Source organism: Halteromyces radiatus (genome assembly GCF_025201355.1).
Source record: "Halteromyces radiatus strain CBS 162.75 chromosome Unknown BX664scaffold_8, whole genome shotgun sequence".
Taxonomy (NCBI): domain Eukaryota; kingdom Fungi; phylum Mucoromycota; class Mucoromycetes; order Mucorales; family Cunninghamellaceae; genus Halteromyces; species Halteromyces radiatus.
This window is the reverse complement of record NW_026251694.1, coordinates 1,177,989-1,199,598: the sequence shown is the minus strand read 5'-3', so window position 1 is coordinate 1,199,598 and position 21,610 is coordinate 1,177,989. Positions and strand designations below refer to the sequence as shown.

The 21,610-nt window shown below is 32.7% G+C and overlaps 12 protein-coding genes and 1 non-coding gene across 13 annotated transcripts; 9 read left to right on the top strand and 4 right to left on the bottom strand.

Annotated features, from left to right (window-relative positions):
• Positions 1 to 202: 202 nt before the first annotated feature.
• BX664DRAFT_t114 lies at positions 203 to 275 on the top strand. The gene has a single exon. It is a non-coding gene; the product is annotated as a tRNA-Lys (tRNA).
• Positions 276 to 1,838: 1,563 nt separating this feature from the next.
• Positions 1,839 to 3,128, top strand: BX664DRAFT_380710 (ubiquitin-conjugating enzyme E2 2). Its single transcript, XM_051548916.1, has 5 exons — positions 1,839 to 2,006; positions 2,162 to 2,173; positions 2,274 to 2,327; positions 2,412 to 2,470; positions 2,628 to 3,128. Exons 1-5 carry the CDS (start codon positions 1,943 to 1,945, stop codon positions 2,889 to 2,891), a joined length of 453 nt encoding a protein of 150 aa, XP_051397300.1. The 5' UTR covers positions 1,839 to 1,942; the 3' UTR covers positions 2,892 to 3,128.
• A 143-nt stretch (positions 3,129 to 3,271) lies between these two features.
• On the top strand, positions 3,272 to 4,065 carry BX664DRAFT_361869 (60S ribosomal protein). Its single transcript, XM_051548269.1, has 3 exons — positions 3,272 to 3,490; positions 3,675 to 3,776; positions 3,865 to 4,065. Exons 1-3 carry the CDS (start codon positions 3,361 to 3,363, stop codon positions 3,960 to 3,962), a joined length of 330 nt encoding a protein of 109 aa, XP_051397299.1. The 5' UTR covers positions 3,272 to 3,360; the 3' UTR covers positions 3,963 to 4,065.
• Positions 4,066 to 4,422: 357 nt separating this feature from the next.
• BX664DRAFT_341200 (uncharacterized protein) lies at positions 4,423 to 5,588 on the bottom strand. Its single transcript, XM_051546954.1, has 3 exons — positions 5,387 to 5,588; positions 4,650 to 5,309; positions 4,423 to 4,580 (listed from the first exon to the last, which is right to left on the bottom strand). The coding sequence occupies exons 1-3, from the start codon at positions 5,543 to 5,545 to the stop codon at positions 4,482 to 4,484; spliced, it is 918 nt and encodes a 305-aa protein (XP_051397298.1). The 5' UTR covers positions 5,546 to 5,588; the 3' UTR covers positions 4,423 to 4,481.
• A 185-nt stretch (positions 5,589 to 5,773) lies between these two features.
• Positions 5,774 to 7,077, bottom strand: BX664DRAFT_200215 (40S ribosomal protein S6-B). Its single transcript, XM_051540113.1, has 3 exons — positions 7,044 to 7,077; positions 6,721 to 6,785; positions 5,774 to 6,631 (listed from the first exon to the last, which is right to left on the bottom strand). Exons 1-3 carry the CDS (start codon positions 7,047 to 7,049, stop codon positions 5,977 to 5,979), a joined length of 726 nt encoding a protein of 241 aa, XP_051397297.1. The 5' UTR covers positions 7,050 to 7,077; the 3' UTR covers positions 5,774 to 5,976.
• A 12-nt stretch (positions 7,078 to 7,089) lies between these two features.
• BX664DRAFT_200223 (TRAPP complex component Bet3) lies at positions 7,090 to 7,802 on the bottom strand. The gene has a single exon (XM_051540114.1). The coding sequence runs from the start codon at positions 7,732 to 7,734 to the stop codon at positions 7,312 to 7,314; it is 423 nt and encodes a 140-aa protein (XP_051397296.1). The 5' UTR covers positions 7,735 to 7,802; the 3' UTR covers positions 7,090 to 7,311.
• A 28-nt stretch (positions 7,803 to 7,830) lies between these two features.
• On the bottom strand, positions 7,831 to 10,001 carry BX664DRAFT_268419 (uncharacterized protein; the record flags this gene model as incomplete). The annotated part of the gene is made up of 5 exons (XM_051540997.1): positions 7,831 to 7,932; positions 8,080 to 8,135; positions 8,924 to 9,452; positions 9,532 to 9,607; positions 9,682 to 10,001. The coding sequence occupies 5 exons, from the start codon at positions 9,999 to 10,001 to the stop codon at positions 7,831 to 7,833; spliced, it is 1,083 nt and encodes a 360-aa protein (XP_051397295.1).
• A 353-nt stretch (positions 10,002 to 10,354) lies between these two features.
• Positions 10,355 to 11,589, top strand: BX664DRAFT_341189 (S-adenosyl-L-methionine-dependent methyltransferase). Its single transcript, XM_051546953.1, has 2 exons — positions 10,355 to 10,666; positions 10,752 to 11,589. The coding sequence occupies exons 1-2, from the start codon at positions 10,429 to 10,431 to the stop codon at positions 11,441 to 11,443; spliced, it is 930 nt and encodes a 309-aa protein (XP_051397294.1). The 5' UTR covers positions 10,355 to 10,428; the 3' UTR covers positions 11,444 to 11,589.
• Positions 11,590 to 11,679: 90 nt separating this feature from the next.
• BX664DRAFT_341188 (uncharacterized protein) lies at positions 11,680 to 12,308 on the top strand. Its single transcript, XM_051546952.1, has 3 exons — positions 11,680 to 11,803; positions 11,863 to 12,045; positions 12,131 to 12,308. The coding sequence occupies exons 1-3, from the start codon at positions 11,766 to 11,768 to the stop codon at positions 12,150 to 12,152; spliced, it is 243 nt and encodes an 80-aa protein (XP_051397293.1). The 5' UTR covers positions 11,680 to 11,765; the 3' UTR covers positions 12,153 to 12,308.
• Positions 12,309 to 12,351: 43 nt separating this feature from the next.
• BX664DRAFT_200150 (uncharacterized protein) lies at positions 12,352 to 14,447 on the top strand. Its single transcript, XM_051540112.1, has one exon. The coding sequence runs from the start codon at positions 12,474 to 12,476 to the stop codon at positions 14,370 to 14,372; it is 1,899 nt and encodes a 632-aa protein (XP_051397292.1). The 5' UTR covers positions 12,352 to 12,473; the 3' UTR covers positions 14,373 to 14,447.
• Positions 14,448 to 14,610: 163 nt separating this feature from the next.
• BX664DRAFT_341183 (uncharacterized protein) lies at positions 14,611 to 18,016 on the top strand. Its single transcript, XM_051546951.1, has 14 exons — positions 14,611 to 14,863; positions 14,971 to 14,977; positions 15,070 to 15,080; positions 15,132 to 15,223; positions 15,300 to 15,382; positions 15,453 to 15,459; positions 15,536 to 16,040; positions 16,114 to 16,399; positions 16,488 to 16,633; positions 16,704 to 16,872; positions 16,949 to 17,129; positions 17,205 to 17,377; positions 17,449 to 17,648; positions 17,713 to 18,016. Exons 1-14 carry the CDS (start codon positions 14,624 to 14,626, stop codon positions 17,968 to 17,970), a joined length of 2,358 nt encoding a protein of 785 aa, XP_051397291.1. The 5' UTR covers positions 14,611 to 14,623; the 3' UTR covers positions 17,971 to 18,016.
• A 268-nt stretch (positions 18,017 to 18,284) lies between these two features.
• BX664DRAFT_341181 (uncharacterized protein) lies at positions 18,285 to 19,584 on the top strand. The gene is made up of 2 exons (XM_051546950.1): positions 18,285 to 18,629; positions 18,758 to 19,584. Exons 1-2 carry the CDS (start codon positions 18,351 to 18,353, stop codon positions 19,514 to 19,516), a joined length of 1,038 nt encoding a protein of 345 aa, XP_051397290.1. The 5' UTR covers positions 18,285 to 18,350; the 3' UTR covers positions 19,517 to 19,584.
• Positions 19,585 to 20,022: 438 nt separating this feature from the next.
• BX664DRAFT_341180 (chaperonin 10-like protein) lies at positions 20,023 to 21,566 on the top strand. The gene is made up of 7 exons (XM_051546949.1): positions 20,023 to 20,196; positions 20,272 to 20,381; positions 20,444 to 20,581; positions 20,648 to 20,790; positions 20,855 to 21,080; positions 21,142 to 21,322; positions 21,428 to 21,566. Exons 1-7 carry the CDS (start codon positions 20,065 to 20,067, stop codon positions 21,512 to 21,514), a joined length of 1,017 nt encoding a protein of 338 aa, XP_051397289.1. The 5' UTR covers positions 20,023 to 20,064; the 3' UTR covers positions 21,515 to 21,566.
• The last annotated feature ends 44 nt before the right edge of the window (positions 21,567 to 21,610 follow it).

Here is a 21,610-nt window from a genome sequence, read left to right as displayed (position 1 = left end):
TAATCATTATTCAAATGTTGCCCTCATCAATTACAGTATCAATATGCATCCCACCTTTTTCACCTTGTAAAATATCCTACCGATAAATTTGCCTTATTTCTATTGGCCACAATAATACCGACACGGCTAATTTTATCCAATCATTTTGCGCGATTTTGCTATTAGATTGATAATGATGTTTTTAGTCTAAAAAAATGTATCAGCCTTGCTAGCTCAATCGGCAGAGCGTGAGACTCTTAATCTCAAGGTTGGGGGTTCGACCCCCCCGTAGGGCTCTATTTTGCCATTTTTTACCATCATTCGGTCTATGAAAATGTACCAATCAAGTGTGTTAAAGATATTTTTTTGTTCTCCTTTAAAGATTTTATTTGTTACTTGGTTGATGATTGATTATTAGGGTTGTTAAGTGATTTTTTAGTTGTTAAGGCCAAAATTGAAAAAGTAATTCGGATGATTGAAAGAGAATAAGTTAAATAGTGAGCACCAGTACTTGATTACGCAAGTACACGTATAAAGTATTGAGTAAAATAAAATAAAAAGTAAAATACTGTATATCTTTCGTGATAGTATCAAAAGATCATGAGCATACTAAATTTCAAAGTCCGTACTTTTTTTTTTTTTTTTTTTAGATATGCTGTAATTTTTTATTCTTTTTTTTTATTTCTTTCCTTTCTTTCTAACAACTTTAGTTATAGTATATCAATTAGTGATCTATAGTAGTCATACTTTTATTTAATAAAACTTTTATTTTTATTCCAACTACTTTGTTACACGTCAATGTAATTGATTCCTTCTTACGATGTATTTTTATTTTTCTATTTGTGAATGCATTCTTTATTGTTTTTATTTTATGGATATGATTATGGAATACGCTGATATGACACATTCAAAAGAAATCTCTCTCTGGCAGCATACATCGAACGGCAATTGAGAAAAGAAGAGTTCAAGGCAAAGGTACTCGATCTCATGGAGGATGAATTAAAAAAAAACTGAATGACTACCGAAAGGAACTGGAAACGAAATATGGCAAGCTTGATAATGGCATTCATTCTCAAGAGGAAAAAGTTGTTAGAAGCGTTGGATTCGAAAATCATGGTGATAAAGTCAAGGCGACCGATATTAGCATCGACTTTTCGTCTGCATTTTGGAAGACATTCGCTAACACAACAAGGAATACTGAACGAAGGAAACGCATATAAAACAATGGCGAGAAAAGTGAAAAGTTATTACAGTGTCAAATTCAGCGAAAATCAACTTGCGGTTTTTCTTTTTCTTTTTTTTTTTTTTTTTTCTTTATCCTTACACATTGTGAAATAAAAAAATCTTGTCCAAATATAGTAATATTGTAGTTTGGAGTATATGATCACGCTCGATGAGAATGAAGATGATGATGGTCGAATAATGAAATAACTTGATGATAAGTACTTTATCATTAGATAATATTCCGGATGATTGATAAAAATCAGTAAACCATTAGATGATGATCATTCAAAGGACTTACCAAAATTAATTGATCTTTTTTCTTTTTTTTTCTTTTAAAAAAAGAAAAACTTTTGTTGATTGATAATACCATAAAAAATATGATTTCAGTTTGAAGAGACAAAAATAAATCATATTATATCAACTAGTTAGATAATACATCTATCATTTAGTGTATCATCCATCATCATGTAATATTTGCGTCCATGTCAGTTGAGATGATGGGATCAAAAAAAAAAAAAAAAAAAAGATCATAGAGGCATGTTTCCGATTGGTTGACAAAATCCGGTGTGACTGAATGGTAACCCCCTCAAAAATTGAAATCCCACTTTTCTTTGTAAGCTTTCTTCTTTTCTCATATTCTACCGATTTTTATTCTTTCTTTTTCTACTTAAATAAAGAAAGACATCTACACTTATCTTTTACAGTATACTTACATAATCATATATATATATAACATATCATGTCAACACCAACCAGACGACGTCTTATGAGAGACTTTAAACGACTTCAAAGTGATCCTCCCGGTAAGGAAAAAATAAAATAAAATAAAAAGTTTGTTCATGGCGTAGTAATATTATATATAATGTGGTCATCTTTCATTATTTATTACCTTACTCACCATCTCTTTTTTCTTTTTTTATTTTACTATTATGATACTTTTGTTACATTGATTTTATAGGAGGTGTATCTGGTAAGTTAGTATATATCATGAAGGCAGGATTATAATGAGGTGGAATAGAATAAAGTCAACTAATACCAAAAAAACATTTCTTTTATTTTTAAATATATAGGTGCTCCTTGTTCTGATAATATCATGATGTGGAATGCAGTAATCTTTGGACCAGGTAATATATCATGATGATATCTTTTTTTTTGTGTATAAGATTATTCACTCATTTTTCTTATCATATACTATTCATATATTGTAGCTGACACCCCTTTTGAAGATGGAACATTTAAGCTCGTTCTGCAGTTTGATGAAACTTATGTAAGAATATAAAATATAGATACAAAAAAAAAAAAAAAAAAAAAATAGGGTATATACTGGAATATAATGATGATCGATTTATTTCTTTTTTTTTTTTCTCACACACATACTTATACATCTTTCTGTTTTATATATATATATATATATATATATGTAGCCTAACAAACCTCCTTCTGTGAAATTTGTATCCAAGATGTTCCATCCAAATGTTTATGCCAATGGAGAACTTTGTCTTGATATTTTACAAAATCGATGGAGTCCAACATACGATGTAGCAGCTATTCTTACCAGTATCCAATCTTTATTGCATGATCCCAATCCAAATTCTCCTGCCAACGCCGAAGCTGCCAACTTATATCGTGAAAACAGAAAGGAATATGTTAGACGTGTCCGTGAAATTGTGGAATGCTCATGGGAATGATATGATATATATATATATACATAACCTATTCTTCCTTACCATTTGAATTATTCAATCATATCCTTTTTCCCTCTCCTTCAATTATTGATACTTATATTCTACATTTCAATTTTTTTTTTTCCTTCTCAACCTCCTTTTTACCTTCATGAAGTCCCCCCCCCCCTTCTTCACTCTTTGTAAACAATAAAAAAAATGATCCAATTGTATTGATTGATATCCCTCAATAATCATTTCGTACTATAAAATCTTATAAAGTCGCATGACTGAATTCACAAAATGGTAAGGTCACCGGAGTTGGATTGGTATGTTGAATGCTTTGCTTTCCAAAGTGGCTTGGTGAATTCAGCCAATGATCTTTTATTATCGAAAATTTTTTTTTTCTCTCTCCTACTCAGAATAAAAGTTTTTATTTTTTTGTTTTTTACCACTTTTTCTTCTTTCCCTTTACTTCCATATTCAATTTTGACCAATGGCTCCCATCGCTAAGAAGTCCAAGAAGAACGCTGAATCTATCAACTCTCGTCTCCAACTTGTTACCAAGTCTGGTAAATACACCCTTGGTTACAAGACTACCTTGAAGTCTCTCCGTCTTGGCAAATGTAAGTTTCCCTTATCCACATAAAAAATATATTACCAGATCATCCTCATGTTTGATTCAAATATGAGGGGGGACAGGAGCCAATCAAAAAAAAAAAAAAAGATTCTCTCAGGCAGAGATTGTCCCCCAAAACCATGTTTTTTATTAACCTATTGTTTTGTTTGATTTTTTTTTTATTATTATAGCCAAGTTGGTCATCATTGCTGGTAACTGCCCTCCTCTTCGCAAGTCTGAAATTGAATACTATGCTATGTTGTCCAAGACTGGTGTCCATCACTACAACGGCAGTAAGTATTTTTTTTTTTTTATGTAGAGAATAGGATATTATATTAAAATGGTATACTCATTCTTTTTTTTTTTTTTTTTTTTAAATAGACAACATCGATCTTGGTACTGCTTGTGGTAAGCTTTTCCGTACCAGCGTCCTCTCCATCACTGATGCCGGTGACTCTGATATCTTGACTGCTCAATAAATGTAGTTTAGTAGTAGTTTTGGTTTATATAGATAGTAATTTTTTTTATGTATATATAACTGGAATAAAGAAACTTCATTTTGACGAGTGTTGATACATTCAATTCTACAGACGTGTTTTCGTGGCTTTTTTTTTTTTTTTTTTTTTTTTTTTTGAAACAAGTTGTGAACTCAGAAGCGAATGAACTACTTGGAACAAGAAAGTGTAATAATAGTGTGGATGATAGTTGAATGATTATCTGCGATGATGGCGCAAGGACTTCATATTCTACAGTTTATTCACTTATGGTTGAGCAGTTGTTTTGTTAGGTTGTGATTGATGGAAATGGATGATTTTGGATCATCATCTCGGATGGTAACGTGAGAATGATGAAAAGACTGGATGATACGATTCTAATAATAGCAAAAGATTTATTTGTAACAATGAATAATAATACTAAAAAAAAAAAAAAGGTATTTATGACTAGAGTAATATATATATTAGGTATAATAATAAAATAGGAATAAACGATAAGATATTTCACGCCATTGCCAATTCGAGCCAAAATGTTCGTCGTTTCCAAAGTCTGATTGTATTGTCGTTCAAAGAGATGTGATCATAATCCCACCAACACTTTCTCTACACAAACAAATATATGCATAATAATAATAATAATTAATAATTAATATTATATGATGTAGTACTTACAGCAGGTTTTTTCCAAAACATCATCAATCTTTTCAAAATATCCGCACGTCGATTTGATCCAGTGACATTAAGGTGTGATAATGAGACACTCATGACACAAGTGCGTTTTGGCTCCAAATCACGATAGGCCCATTGGTCTTGGTAGTCGAATCCAGCTTCATATAATACAGAGATCAAGTGTTGTTCGGCCAAATTGTTTTCCTTTTCAATGTTTCTAACTAGAGATTCAAAAACCTTGTTTTCTTCCACCAAATGTCGACCTGCTTGAGTTTTCATTTGCTGCATATTCTTTTCCATTCCACCTTTAACCTGATTCTTTTGACTGGATTGTAATGTTTCCTCGTTCTTGTCGATGATCGATGACTGGGGTAAAACAAAATAATCTAATTCTTCACGTAAAAGGATAATGATTTGTCGATGAGCTGCCTCTGCAAGGAAGTTTGTATCAGATACGGACAATGGTGGCATGGTGTATTCTGGTTGTTGTTTCAAAGAAAGCTGGCGTGTTTGTTCAAAGAAGGAGGCGATATACCGGAAGCATCTTGGGTCAAAGTCGAATGAATGTATTTTTTCAGGTACTGATGTAGGTTCATACAAGAGTTGGTGGAGGCTAAGTCCATCCGAGATAATATTGAGGGTCAAACTTTCAGGAAAGAGAATCTAAAAGATGGAATGCATAAAATAGCAGGTAAAAGAATAAACTGAGTTGGCATATATATATGTATATCCTTTCTTACCAAAGTTTCACGATCAATGTCAATCCTTTCACCACGTAGTTCCAGTTGAAGTTGTTTTGGGTTTACTTTACTTTCATTAGAGTTGTTGCTGTTGTTGGTTAGACCCCTCGTTAAAGATTTTTCTGTCGCTTGAGTAATAGGTGATGTGCTTGTTGTCATTATATATATATATATATATGGTATGATAGAAGGTAAAAAAAAAAAAAAAAAAAAAAGAAAAAAAAAAAAAAAAAAAAAAAAAAAAAAAAGGAAAAGAAAAGAAAAAAAAAAAAGAGGAAAAAAAAAAAGAAAAAGAAAAAAAAAAGAGTGGGAAATAAGTCTAATGCAAGCAAGCTGCTGCAAAAGGGCTCGGCGGCTTCCTTATCAGGTAATAGATAATAAAAAAAATATATGTTCAGACTTTTTGACTTTTATTAAAAAAGGATGGATATGATATTGAAGAAAAAGTGTGGAATGGATAACTAAACTACAGCTACTACGACTACTACTATTACTACTACTACTACTACTACTACTACAACTAATACTACCAATACTATTTCTATGAATGATTGGGTAAACTACAGCAAAAAAAAAAACATATAATGAATTTATGCAGAAGCAGATTTTTGCATGGAGGAGGTACGACGACGTTCCAATTTCTTTTCCTTGGTTTCCTTGACACGTTTAGCGAGTAATTGCTTGTATTCGGCTTCGGCTTCCTTGGAAGCTTCACATCGTCTACGCTTGATGGCACGACGATGACGCTTGCGTTGCAAAGTAGCAGGAGTGACCAAACGTTGAATCTTGGGAGCCTTGGTGAAAGGTTTCTTTTCAGGGTTTTTGGGTTGAATTTCACGACGGATCACATATTTACGGACATCATCAGCATAAGACAAGTTAAAGAACTTGCGGATCTTGGAGGCACGCTTGGGACCAAGACGCTTGGGTACAGCAGTATCAGTCAAACCAGGAATATCTTGTTCACCTTGCTTGACAACCACAAGGGAAAGAACAGCCAAGTCAGAAGAAACAATACAACCACGGACAGACTTTCTCTTACGTTCACCAGTACGGCGAGGACGATAACAAGAGTGACCCTTAGACAACAACAAGCGAACACGGTGAGGTAACAAAACACCTTGCTTCATGGGAAAACCTTGCTTGTCGTTACCACCAGAAATGCGAAACACGTAGCCCTTGAATTCATCACCGAGAGCATCCCCAGCAACTTCTTGAGACATACGTTTGTCGTAAAAGCCGCGACTAGATTGATATATATATTAGTTGGTTGTACAATATCTTTTTTTTTTTTTTTTTTTTAGGTTGTATATATGTATATTGTCAAAACTTACAGGCGACGTTCATCATCGATTTCAATCAATTTTTGGCAGCCGGTAGCTGGATTGGCAATGTTCAACTATAAAATAAAATAAAATAAAATATAGTAGAATAAGTATAATTGAGTCTCTAGTTTCAATTGGTGTGTTGATGCAGTTTGACAATGGAGCGTATATTTCAGTAAAGAGTATCATTCATCCATCCATCCATCCATCCATCCATCCATTCGATCCGTCTATCATTTTGCGTATATATAAATGTTGATGCGTCCATTCGTTGTATATCCCCATTGTCAAACTGTAGTTCATGGATCAATGTTATCTTTGTATTTTCTTACTTTCATAATGGGTGAAGAGGAAAAAAAAAAAAAAAAAAAAGGACAATAACCGAGAACCCAAAAAAGGATAGCTGCTGTGTTTCAATTGATCACTAGCAAGAGACAGTTCGAGAGATAGAGAGAGAGAGAAAGAGAGCCAATACATCAATAGAATGAATTTTATTGAAATGATTCAAACTACAATAGTAAAGATATACACAGAGACAATAGTAATAATCATAACAATAATATACTATAGACTTGATAAAAAATATCTATAGAACTGATTCTAATCTTCACCCACAGGCACTTCTTCTTCAAGGTACCGTACCAACTTTACACGTAGTTCGGTAGTATCATCACCACGGAGAGTATCACTGACAAAATTAGCATCCACTTGCATTTGTACCATTTCCAATGCCCCTCGTAGCACACCACAGTAAATATTTGAGTACCATAATCCGCCTTCCAGAGCTTCTGTTGGTAGTTCAACATATTCCGTCAATGGGTTTTCATCAAAGACCAAGGAGAATTCTTTAAATTCTGATGACCAGTTTGTAACATTAGGCGTAATATTCAAAAACAACTTAAAACCGACCTTTGCTACTGCTTCTGCTGTTTCTCGAAAATCAGAACATCTTGATATACCAGATCGCGCTAAAAAGTCTTCGATCAAGCGTTGTCCAATGTTGTATCCCCTAGTCAAGATCATATAAAAAAAAAAAAAGAAAAAAGAAAAAAGGAACAGAAAAAAAGAAAGAATATAATATTAAATTAAAAAAAAAGTCATAAAGTTATTGTATTATACTTACATTTTTTCAAGTTGCTTATTGACTTCATTGTAATCTTCATAATCTTTCACCAGTTGTAATACCATTGAGCCATATGTCAGAGTAAATAGTTCAGCATTCTATATATATATATATTTTTAAAAAAATAAAATAAAAATAAAAAGAGATTGAATAACAACCAATCATTTAGTTATTATTGTTAGTTAATTGTAAGTTTTTCTCTTTTTGGGTTGTGCGCGTACTTTTGGTTTCATTGTATTACTTACAATCTTCTCAACTTTGTTCTTCCAAACATCATCGCCAAGTGCCTTGTATTGTTTTGCTAAAGGTGTGCTCATAATAGAGTGATGGTATTGTAAATTGAGGTAATTAAGAAATGAAAAAAAAAGCAAAGAAAGAAAGGAACTACAGAAGACAAAAAAAAAAAAAAGAGAATATGCTGGGCTTCAAAAAATGTCAAATTGCCTTACTATATATAAAAAAATAAAAAAAAGACCTCTCTTGATTTTGATAAGGTTGTGGTCCAAAAAAAAAAAAAAAGACTTGTATCGGGTGGAAGTATAAGAAGACCGTGTAGCTTGTAAATTGATTTAAAAAATTGATATCAAAATAGATAAAGAAATAAATAAAGAAAAGAGAGGAAAAATAAAGTAGCACTTGTTCATATTTCTCACTTGATCAAGGAATAAAATAGACCCAAGTAAATTGATTTTAAAAGAGAAGTATTATGCAAATTTACATTCACATCACAAGATATGAACGTTACATTAATATATCTCTGTCTTAATTGTGAATACGATGATGATGATATCATATAAAAAATATAATCCTTTTTTTTCCAAATATGGCTGTTGAAAAGAATCAACTCACTTGCTGAGGCAATCACCATCAATCATCAATCAATGTGTTTTGACATTCTCTAGAACGATATCTGAAAAAGTGGTAATGCGACATCCATTTTGGAAAAACCCGATATTTTATTTCATAACTTCTTGTGACCCGACAAAAAAACTTGGAAAACACTGTAAAAAAAAAAAAAAAAATATGTACACTATAGAAAATAAACTATGAAAACGCTATTTACACTAATTTAACCACTGATGACTTGACCAAAAGTATTTCCCATTTTCTGGACACCCCATGTGGCATTGGATAAACCTTCCTTGGTGGATTCAGTAACATGTTTCTTGACCAATTTAGTATAAACCCAGGTAAAAACAATCATAAGTCCTGTAGCAAGACCAAATACGACATAACCAACAGTTTCAGCATGAGATATATCTGTACTTGTCATAACAACGATCACCTTAATAATAAATGTTGCCACCAGAGTGATACCCCACCAAGCTGTCATCACTCTCATATCATTTCGAAATCGACTCATATTGGAATATAAGTAATCAAGTTTCTGTCGTTTGCTTGTTTTCTTTATACTAAGTCGTTGTTGATCATAATGTTGTAATTGTTCATCTTCTTCTTCTCGTGGCATAACTTGATTTGCTACCTGGAAAATCAAAGGTCGTAATTCAAAATGGCCAATACGGAGAGGAATCAAGGAGAAGAGACAAAATACACCAATCAATAATGGTACAATAGATTCACAAATTGCACTTGTTTTTTCATCCGGCTGAGCAATAGACTAAAAAAAAAAAGAAGAAGAGAGAATCATTAATATCCTTTTTCTTATTCTTTTTTTTTTTTTTTGGAGTTTTACTTACAATAATACCAGTGATTAAAAAACTAAGTCCAGAAACAATCCCTAAAACATCAATTGTTTTTTCTTTGAACATACGTCTATTAAAAAAGGAAAGATAACAATAAACAAGAGATTAAAAAAATAATCTTTTTTTTTTTTTTTTTTTACTTACATAAGCACAATAACCAAAGGAGGAGAGGATGCCACTATCATTGCTAATACTTGGTGAATATGAGGTAAAAGTAAATGATATAATAGAATAGGAAGACCAATACTCCATAGAATAGCCAAGAAGAAGTTTAATATTGGTCTTCCACGAATAAAGCTAAAACTAAAAATATCTTGAATAGTTCCTAAATCCATAGGTAAGTTTTCGTCTTGTTCCTTTGGGACAAATGGAGCTTGGTGATAATGATCTTCGCCTTGTTCCGAATAGTCATTCAATTTTGTCGTGTCATTATTGTTATCTTTGTTTGAAAAGAACCATACCATGACTGGTTTTTGTCACTATAATAATTATAGTTTCTATAAATGAGCTTTTGGTTTTTTTTTTTTAATGAGAATGAATTGTACAGGAAAAAAAAAAGAGGGAAACAAAATAATAATTCAATTCTCTTTTTTGAGATTATATGCGGAGTAGCAAAAGTTTATCCGAATCCTGTATGCCAAGAAAGAGTATCCTTTTTTTTTCCATTTGCCTATTTACAAACAAATAAAAAAGTTGTCAGCCATTATTCATTCAAAATATGGTTTTATTTCTTTTGACTTGTTTCAATCATCATTTTATATACCTTCTTGGAGGAGTGGAACCATGTCAACAAATTCAACTGCCGCATTCAACACCTTTTTTTTTTTTTTTATTATTTTTGTTTTTATTTTTTTTTCCTGTTTTATTTCTTTTTCTTTCTTTCTTTCTTTCATGGTTCGATTATCTGTGAATAATAAATATACAACCCTCATACGACGATTATTACCAGCATGTGATAATGATATTTCTTTGGCCAAACGACAAATTATATGGATGAAGGAAAAGATTATTATGGATCGACACGATATTAAAAACACTTCTACTTTACTCACCACAGAAGAACTGAATCGACTAGATACCTTTGTTCAACAACGTGTAGAACAACATAAACCTTTACAATATATACTAGGTCAGCTTTTTTTTTTTTTTTTTTTAAAAAATAGTTTATTGTATAAAAAAGGTATTCATTATATGATATTTGTAGATCCTTTTAGGCACTCAGCCTTTTTATGGTTTGGATATTTTGACAAGACCACCTACCTTAATACCAAGATGGGAAACAGAAGAATGGACACATCGACTTGTAGAATTGATACAACCTTATTGGAAAAAACAACAAGGACGACGACGACGTATTCTTGATATATGTACAGGATCTGGGTGTATTGCTTTAGCATTGGCTGCACATCTTCCATCCAATAGTACAGATATTTTGGGTCTTGATATCTCTACAGAAGCAATCAAATTAGCTAATGACAATCTCGTAATTCATCAGAATCAATTAAATGGTAATCAAGTCCAATTCCAAATTCAAGATATTTATCAAGCTAAAGTAGAAAAACTTTTTGATGATCCTTGGGTTGATCTTGTGGTATCGAATCCGCCTTATGTTACACATACGGAATATGTAAATTTGGAAGCTGAAGTGAAACAATGGGAAGACAAACGGGCACTGGTAGCAGATAATCAAGGTATTCTTTTACATCAAAGATTAATTGAATTAGTATCAAAGAACAACAATAATAAGAAGAAGGATGGTGATGAATTATTACCAAGGTTAATAATGGAAATAGGTGGTGAACATCAAGTATCCTCTTTAAAACAAATATTGGATTCTTATGGATTTAGACATATCAAGATTTGGAAGGATTTGGCCGGCAAGGATAGGGTGATTTTGGCCAGTTAGATTTGATCAAGATGTACCCTCATCGGAAGAACATGATCTCGCGTGTATTTTATATATATTTTTACTTAGTTACACTTTCTCACACTTTTTTTTCTCCCCCACATGAAATTTACTCCAATAAAATTTTACAATACAACACAGAAAAAGGATATTTTCGTTTGCATAATCGTGACTTGTCTGGAAAAAATCATGATACGTTTTTTTTTCTCACACAATTTTTTTTAATTCTTTTTTTTTTTTTTGTTGTCTTTTCTACTTTCCTTTTTTTTTCTTTCTTTCTTTTTTCTTTTATCTTTATTATTTAATTAATATATAAATTATTATGATGAAACATCTTACATTGAAAAGTTCTTTATATTGGTAAGGTGATTATTAAACTATCATAATATAATAATATTCATCTTTCTTTCTCTTTTTAGGGGATTACCAATAACTTTATTAGTAGGTTCAGCATATACTGTGGGTAAAGCAAGAACTCATAATCCAAAAAATCCTATTCAATTTGTAACAAGTGGTGAAACTGGACAAGATAGTGAAAAATTGGAACATATTAGAGCAGATTGGCATCAACGTAATAAGGGTATGGGCTTACGAGACGTCAGGTAATAAACTATAGAAACAAAAAAAAAAAAAAAAGTGAAGTCCGCTATGATGAATTATTATGCAACTAAACTACTTTTTTAACAGTCGTAGTGGTGGTGGTGTATGATATCTATTCTTCTTCTTTTTTTTTTTTCTTAGTTTAGCAAACATCAAGACAAAATATATTACCCCAACGCTTTTTTTATTTATTTATTTATTACTCTTGTTTTATTATTATATTGTGAATAAAGAAAAAAAAAAGATAACCTACATTCATATAGACTATTTTATTGTTTTTGGATTGATCGAAAGGATTTAAAGGGGGGGGGATACATTCCACATAGGACAACAGTTAGTGATGGATATAGGAATGCATTGGAGAATTTGGTTTGTTTAAATTCACTCTTTTTATTTTCTATTTATTCATTTCTTTTTTATTATTATCAATATGTTAACTACTGGTTCAAGTGATTATTCTTTAACACTAGCAACAAATCATCAAGATAACACCATTCATTGTACAAATAATCGACTAGTACAAAAATGGATTGACCTTGTAGATCGATGTTTGGAACAACAATGGAAGGATTCACAACAATTATTAGTATCTGCAAAGATTTTGAAAGATGCTTCAAATTTATTTAATCTTGATCAAGTAGTGAAGGAATTGAGTGATCTTGGTCTTGGAATCATGCAACGTTCTATTGATCTACGCCAAGAATTAGTTGACAATGCGTTTGACTTTTATGATCAACCAATCAACAATCCAACACATCCATCACCTGTTTCAACCACCGCAATTGGACGTGACATACCAGTGAAACATTTGAATCATACTTCACTTTACGTATCTTTGCCATCATCTCCTGAATCTGATGTTTATGAACCTCTGTTAAGAAAATCATCAAATACCGCAAGCTCCAAAAGATTATCATATTCAAGTGAAGGTTATTCTCCTTTCACTTTACATTCTAAATTATGGGAACATCAACGACGAAATAAGTATGAAAAAAAGACTACAAACAGTTTCATATCATCATCATCATCATCATCTTCTTCTTCTTCTTTATCATCTTCTATGTCATTCTCTGCTTCAAGATTTTCACCATCATTAACAACTAAAAAGTTATCAGAGAAAAAAAAGATAGAAAAAACAACAACAACAACAACAAAATGTCTCTTGGCTCCTTCTCCATCAGCACCTACGCTTTATCAAATCATACCAAAGGATGATGATGATGATGATGATGTTGATGATGATGATGGTGATGATGGTGATGATGATGATGGTGATGATGATGGTGATGATGATGATGATGATGATGATGATGATTTATTAGACAAGCATCCATCCATTTATAGTCAAGATCAATGTTCATCTAATTTCATTCCAGCATGCACTTATAACTATTATCCTACATCTGGGGAAAAAAAAGAATCATCCATTCAGTGTCAACAATGCTTTTTTTGTAGATCTTCCATGCCACGCCAAAGGAGTTTCTCCTTGGATCAGACTGTGCATTCCCTTCCTAGCAACAATTCTTCTACAACCTCTTCTGCGATCATCACGACAGATCAATATCCTTTAGATAAAGAAAACAAAGATCATCCTCAAGTGAAAGATGCAATGCTTATGACTGAAAAAGCTGATGATGATACTGATGTTAATGATGATGATATTAATGATGATGATGATGATGATGATGATAATGATGATATCGATGATGATATTACTCTTTTGGAAACGACTTTGTCTCGCGATTCGCTAGATTTGGATGAATTACCAATGCCGCCCACCCGAAGAGACTTAAAATCACCTCCTCCATCTTATAATAATAGTAATAAGACAATGATGATGAAGGCTCCATCGATTCCCATCCCATTGCGTACTTCTTCCTCCTTGGATACTGCTGTCGCCACTCCTTTCATCATCGCAACCACACCAAAACCATCTACACCTGTAGTAGGAGCAAGACAATCATTATCATCACACATCACACCAAGTACAGCATCATCATCATCATCCATAGTACATACAATGTCGACAAAATTCCATTTCAAAAGAAGTGGTAAAAAAAAATTATCACCCACGATGGCACAATCCTCCTCTTCTTTCTCATCAGCCACTACCGCTTTTAGCCACCATAGTAGCTCTCCTTTTGCAAATGATGACAATAATCGTGATGATAATGATAATGATGATGATGATGATACAAGTAACAAAACAAATCGATTTATTCGCTCGTTATGGATTGGACGAAAAGTATCCTTCCCTACTCTATTTGCATCCAAAAAAGTGCATCCTTTAACACCTTCCAGTATAGATGATGATCCTTTTTTACGTTGATGAATGTTTTTTTATTCTCTCTCTTTTCTTATATATATATAATATTCAAAAATAAAAGAACAAACTACATTATAATTGAAAATGAATTTCCTTTTTTTAATAATTATAGTTGAAAGTTAGCTTCGAACAGATTAATACTCAGTCGCTTTAGTTTTTTTTTCCTGCTTTTTTCTTTTCTACCTTCGCGCTTTTCTTCCTTCTTTTTTTTTTTTTTTTTTTTTTTTTTTTTTTTTTTCCAATTCTTCTCAGCTATGAATCAACTCTCTTTTGGAAAAAGATTGTTTACAGGAAGATCGCTTGTTCCACTTCAACGACGACTGATCACTACATTAACCTTCAAGAGACGCGACGCTTCTCTTCTCTTACATTCCTCTCCAACAACTTTACGTGCCAACTCTTCTTTCCCTTACCGATCGTTTCATTCGTCTTCTATTCTCAAGTCAAGCTCTACAGCAAACCGTCTCATCCATGAAAAAAGTCCTTATCTTTTGGTAAGAAAGCGAATAAAGCCAGTCCTCTTTCCAAATTAGAGTCATTATTGAACCAAGACTAAAACAAACCTTTTTTTTTTCCTTTCCTCTTGTTTTGACATTCATAGCAACACGGTAAAGCAAAAGAATACACATATATAGATTATGATTCAGTTGGCTCAATACTCACTTTTATCAATTCTCTACTCTTTATTGATACCTCCCAGCACACAACCCTGTAAGCCTTGTTATATTGTCTTCTACCCATACTCAATTTTTTTTTTTATAGGTTGACTGGTATCCTTGGGGAAAAGTAGCTTTTGAAAAAGCTAAGATAGAAAACAAGCCCATTTTTTTAAGCATTGGTTATTCTACATGTCAGTAAGTGTATCATCAAACTAGTACGTTGTTGAAGTTATCTGACAATGCTAATTCTTCTTCTTTTTTTTTTTATTAGTTGGTGTCATGTTATGGAACATGAATCTTTTGAGAACGATCAAGTGGCAAAAATTCTGAATGATCACTTTATTTCGATTAAAGGTAAGTCAATATATAATACTAATGATGATAGTGAAAAGGGACATTTCATATATATCTCTTATTTCTATAGTGGATCGGTAAGTGAAGGAAGAAAAATAAAATGTTAGTATAGAGAAGTCTACTTATCATTTATATTATGATTTATGATTATAGTGAAGAAAACCCCGGCGTAGACAAGTTATATATGACATATGTTCAATTGACAACTGGTCGTGGTGGCTGGCCCATGTCCGTCTTTTTGACTCCTGATCTTCAACCTTTTTTTGGAGCCACTTACTTTCCTCCTGATGATATAGCTGGTCAAACTGGATTCAAAACCGTGTTATCAAGAATTGCCAAGGTATGGGAGGAGAAACCGGATGCACTTCGTCAGAATGGTCAAGATACTATCCATCAACTCAAGTCATATGTACAATCACGAGCAACTGATCCTCTCGTTGATATGGATGCTAATAAAATTGCTAAGGATGCTTGCGATCATTATCAATCTGTTTATGATGCTTCTCAAGGTGGTTTCAGTGGTGCGCCAAAATTCCCTCAACCTGTCCAAATGAACTTTTTACTCGACTACTTTGGATACTGTCGACAATCTTCAGAAAACATCAAGAATAATGATTCTGGGAAGGATGCTCTCAATATGGTTTTATACACTTTGAAGGTAAGACGTATATATATATAATGTTTTTGCAAATTAAACTCACTTTATAATTTTTTTTTTATTTATTATTCAGAAAATTGCTAATGGTGGGATTCATGATCATGTTGGCGGTGGTTTTCATAGGTATAGTACTGATAAGAATTGGCATGTTCCTCATTTTGAAAAGATGTTATATGATCAAGCACAACTTTTGGCCACTTACTCTACAGCCTATCAAATCACCAAAGATCCATTCTTTGCTATGACTGCCAGGGATATTATTACTTATGTTAGTCGTGATTTACATCACTCTCAAGGAGGATTCTATTCTGCTGAAGATGCTGATTCTTTACCTACCAATGATGCCAAAGCCAAATTAGGTAACAAAGCGATCATCCATAAAAGAAGAGAATGATATTCATTTACTTCTTTTTTTTTTTTTTTATTTACTTATTTTGTATATTACAGAGGGTGCCTTTTGCGTATGGACCAAATCCGAACTTGAATCCATTTTGGAAACCAATCAAGCTCAAGTCGTCATTCGTCATTTTGGTGTCAAGTCAGAAGGAAACGTTGATCCTATGCAAGACCCGCACAAGGAACTAACGAACAAGGTAAACAACCCATTACTTTCTTCACATAGAAACATAATCTCATTCTTTCTTTTTTGTTGGACCTTTATAGAATGTTCTAACTTCAGTTGAAACTCTGAAAGAAACTGCAGATGCTTTGAATATGCAAGAATCAACTATTGTAGACCTTCTTCAAAGTGCCAAACAACAATTATGGAAATATCGAACAGAACATCGACCTAAGCCTCATCGCGATGAAAAGATTTTAACATCTTGGAATGGTAAAAAAAAAAAAAAAAAAAAAAAAAAAAAAAAAGAGAATGAGAAGTATTTATAAAAAATTTGTTATTGTTATAGGATTAATGATTACTGGATTAGTCAAAGCATATCAAGCTCTTCAAGATCCCTCTATCCTTGAATTGGCTACCAATACTGCAGATTTTATTCACAAAGAATTGTATCAAGCCAAGTCAAATACACTTTTACGAAGCTATTGTCAAGGTCCTTCTACTATAGAAGGCTTTTTGGATGATTATAGGTAATCAAAAAAGAAAGCTGATTGATGAAGAATAATACTCAAATGAACTCATTGTTTGTTCTTTTCGACTTGTAGCTATTTGATCCAAGGATTACTTGATTTGTACGAAACTGACCACGATGACCGATGGATCCAATGGGCCTATGATCTTCAAGAAAAACAGAATGAATTATTCTATGATAAAGAAGCTGGTGGTTATTTTACGGTACAAGAAAGTGATAAAAGTATTTTAGTACGATTGAAAGAAGGTAAATCTATGATAGAAAAAAAGGACGAGAAATCATCAAATTTATTTTTTTTTCTTTCTCTTTTATTAAAGAACAAGATGGTGCCGAGCCTTCTCCAAATGCTGTATCATTGAAAAATTTGGTTCGATTAGGTACAATCATAGAAAATCAATCATATGTGACCAAAGCGCAAGATACTGTGGATTGTTTCAACATGGCTATGTCTAGGTTTCCTTATGCCATGCCTGCCTTGGTGACCTCTTTTCTTTTGATGTACCATGGTGCCAAACAGGTAAATATCTTTATAGAAGCCATTTGATTATTGAGTCCTTTTTTTAATATATATATATATATAGATTGTTCTTGCTGGAAACTCTTCAGATAAATCGATGCAAACTTATCAAGATATCGTCAATCAAGTGTTTATTCCTAATAAACTTGTTATACAGGCAAAAAATAGTGGATTTGTGCATGACAACAATAAAGTGATTGCAGATATCAGTTCATCATTGGATTATCAACATGGAAAAGCCACTGCATTTATCTGCGAAAACTTTACATGTGGACTACCTATTCAAGATGTTGGACAATTGAAGAAACAACTGGAATATTGATAGAATGGATGTAGTATTAGATTATCTCTCTCTTTTTTTTTTTTTCATTGGTATTATTTCATGATGCAACAATAAAAAAATATGATTTTTTTTTCTCTTTTTGTTTTTCGTATCATAAAAGATGTGGTTCAATGTTTGCTGATAAAAAGTTGAACTGTGCATATGCAGAAGAATCTGACTCGAACAAAGTGATATCCAAAAAAGGTGAACGGGGTTTGAAAGCTGTTCATGCTTAAGGAGTTCTGCTGATGGGAGTTTTTTTTTCTTGGCAACTACGTCTTTTTTTTTTTTTTTTTCTTTGTTTACTTACATTTCTCATCTCCTCCAGTCTATTGTATTTTTTTTTTTTTTTTCGTTTCTTTCTATAGACCGATATATCGATGCATCCTCTTTTATTATTTTCCATTGTTGCAGGTGGTACGGTGTTTGCCATTCTTGGAGCTTTGGAAGCAAGACATCTTTATGAAACTTACCGTGAACGCCAAGAATATGAACGTTTCTGTCAACATTACGCTAAAATGAATGAATCCAAGGAATTCGAACCTGATAGTGATGATGAAGAGGAAAAAGCAAACACTTCAGCAAGACAGAGAACTGATCATCTTGTTCGTCATCGTCACCCCTTACCATCTCAGTCTCCAAATTCAGTTTCTGATCAGGTAATAACAAAAGCTAATAAAATAAGAATGTTTTGATTCTCTCTCTCTTTTTTTTTTTTTTTTTTATAATGCTAACTCACCTTATATCTTACTTTTTTATTGTTTTAATTTATTGAAATATAATATAGGCATGGGTAGATCGTACCGAAATTGAATTGAATGAATTGGAACGGAAACTTTCAGATAGAAAACGACATTTGGAATTGGAGCAAGCATTATTGGATCAGGCTGAAATGGATCTTGAACAACGACGACGATCTATGGAACGACGCGATCATCATCATCGTGTTTTGTCTGAACGTCAATCTTCTCCATTTGATGATAATGATAATAAGCATACGGATTCCCTTGATTCATTCCTTACAACTGATACACCAGATCCTACCAAGTCATTCAACGGATCTTTATTACGACCTTTATCTTCTACTCCAAGACAACATGATCTATCCTCTTCGTCCTATGCTACTTTACCTTTGATAAATCGTGATGTGGAAGATATGAAGACCGACAACAGAAACGACAATACTCCTCCCGCAGAACAAGATGATCTTTCACCATTAAACATTCAATCACATGACAATGCAACACCAGAAGAACCTTGGTGCTATGAAGGCAGTGAAGATGATGATGATGAACCTTCGACATGCCAACGATCCATGCGATTCCCAACACAAGACGGCAACGGCAATAACATAGAACCAGAGTCGGATGATCAAAGCTCCTGGAACTCCTCCTATTCGGTACAACGTTCTGCCACCAACGATGATGATGATACATCCTATGATGATATGTCAAGTTTCAACACTCTCCGCTCACCTTCATCACCTTCATCAGATGGTCATTCTTTTGATTTGCTTACGAACTCGGATGTTGAAAATGGGCATTGAGATAGGGGGATACCTCATTTGTGCTTAGGATAGTTTTTTTTTTTTTTTATTTTATTTTTGTGGATGACACTATTTTTACTTTTGGTTATACCTTTTTTTTTTTCTTGATGGAAATAAAAAAAAAGTCAAAATTTGACAGATCTTTTTTTTTTTTTTTTTTTTTTTTTTTTTACAGATTGTGTTAAGGGCCAAAATAAAAAGAATAGATGAACCCGAAAACATTGTGCATTAGTAATACAGAGTTGGATCTAACATGGTACCTTAGTAATTCAAAGTAGTATTCAACATGGTTCTTTATTACAATATTAGGACAAAATGATCAGTACATTTTCTCTTTTCAGTGTCCTGACAATGAAATAAAATAAAATAATGAAAAATGAACATCTGGTTCGACTCTTTTTCCAATTTGACATCCCCTTTACTAATCCAGAAGGAGGGTTGATCGACCGACTTTCATGGGCGGTAAACGAAAAAAAAAATATAAAAGGCAAAGATATTCCTTTTTTTTTTTTTTATCTTTTTCTTTTCTTTTTAATTACAAATCAACTATGCCTTTTCAAATCAATTCTTTTGTTACATCAGATGTCCATGGTAAATTCAAGGAATCTACACGTCCAGTTGAAGAACTTGGTCCTCATCAAATTTTGATCGAACTTGCTGCTGCTGGGATCTGTCATACGGTAAATAAGATTTATTTAATCTCTTTGTTTTTTTTTTCTTTTTATTCAACTCAATATACTTTTTTTTTTGGATAGGATTGTCTTTATCTCGATCAACAAGGATTAGTTCTTGGTCATGAACCTGTGGGTTATGTGAAAGAAATGGGTTCTGCTGTCACTGGATTCACTAAAGGTGATTATGTTGGGTAAGTATTAAATTATATCAAAATTGAACTCCATTTTCATTGTTCTCCTCTCCTTTATATAGATTCTCTTATATGCAATCAGCTTGCTTGACTTGTGACCAATGTTGTGCTGGTGATGATCTTTATTGTAAGGATCGTGTTTGTTTCCCTGGTAATGGAAGTAACAATGGTTTTGCTGATGCTGCTGTTGTGGATTCTCGGTAAGTGCAAAGAAATATATGTTCCTTTTTCGTTCTTCTGTTTACTTTTTTTTATTTTTATTATAGATTTACTTATCATATTCCTTCTGAAATTGAACCTAAGCATGCTGCTCCTCTCATGTGTGCTGGTTCTACTGTTTTCAATGGTTTACTCTCTACGAATTTGAGTCCTACCGCTTCAGTTGGTATTGTTGGTATTGGTGGTTTAGGTAATGATGGATCTATATCTATATATGGCCACTAAAAACGTATGACTTGTTTTTTTTTTTATAGGTCATCTTGCTCTTCAATTTGCTAACAAATGGGGTTGTCATGTCACTGCCATCTCCACCAGTAATTCCAAAAAGGAAGAAGCCCTGTCATTCGGTGCTCATGCTTTTCTCAACTCGAATGATTTTGCTACTCCTGGCTTCTTTGATTCCGCTCCCAAGTTTGATTTGATTCTCAACACCACCAGTGTGGATTTACCTTATGATGATTATATCAAGTTATTGAAACCGTAAGCATGCGTACAAAAAAAAAAAAAAAAGGTGGGAGTATTGACTTTTTTTTTTAATTAGTAAGGGACAATTTTTATTGATTGGTGTACCTAGCAAGTCAGTGGAAGTGAGTGCTTTCCCTTTTATTGGCTATGAATTGGGAATGCGTGGATCTCTTGTCGGTGGTCGTCGTGCCGTAAGATTGATGTTGGAATTTGCTGCTCGTCATGGTATTAAGCCTCAAGTGGAAGAATATCCTTATGTAAGTGAAAAAAAAAAAAATGGATGATGCCGAAAAAGAGAAAAAAAAAAAAGCATTCTTTTGTTAACACAAATATACTTTTTTTTTTTTATTATTTGATGGTAGACTTTACAAGGACTGGAACAAGCTATGGAACGATGTGAAAACTACAAGGCTAGATATAGAGCTGTGTTGGTGAAGGATAAACAATAATTAGTATTAGAAATATAGTTTTCTATTGTTATTATCTTTTTTTTTTTTTTTTTTGTGGTACATATATTGAATTTTGAACAAATAAAATCATATTCA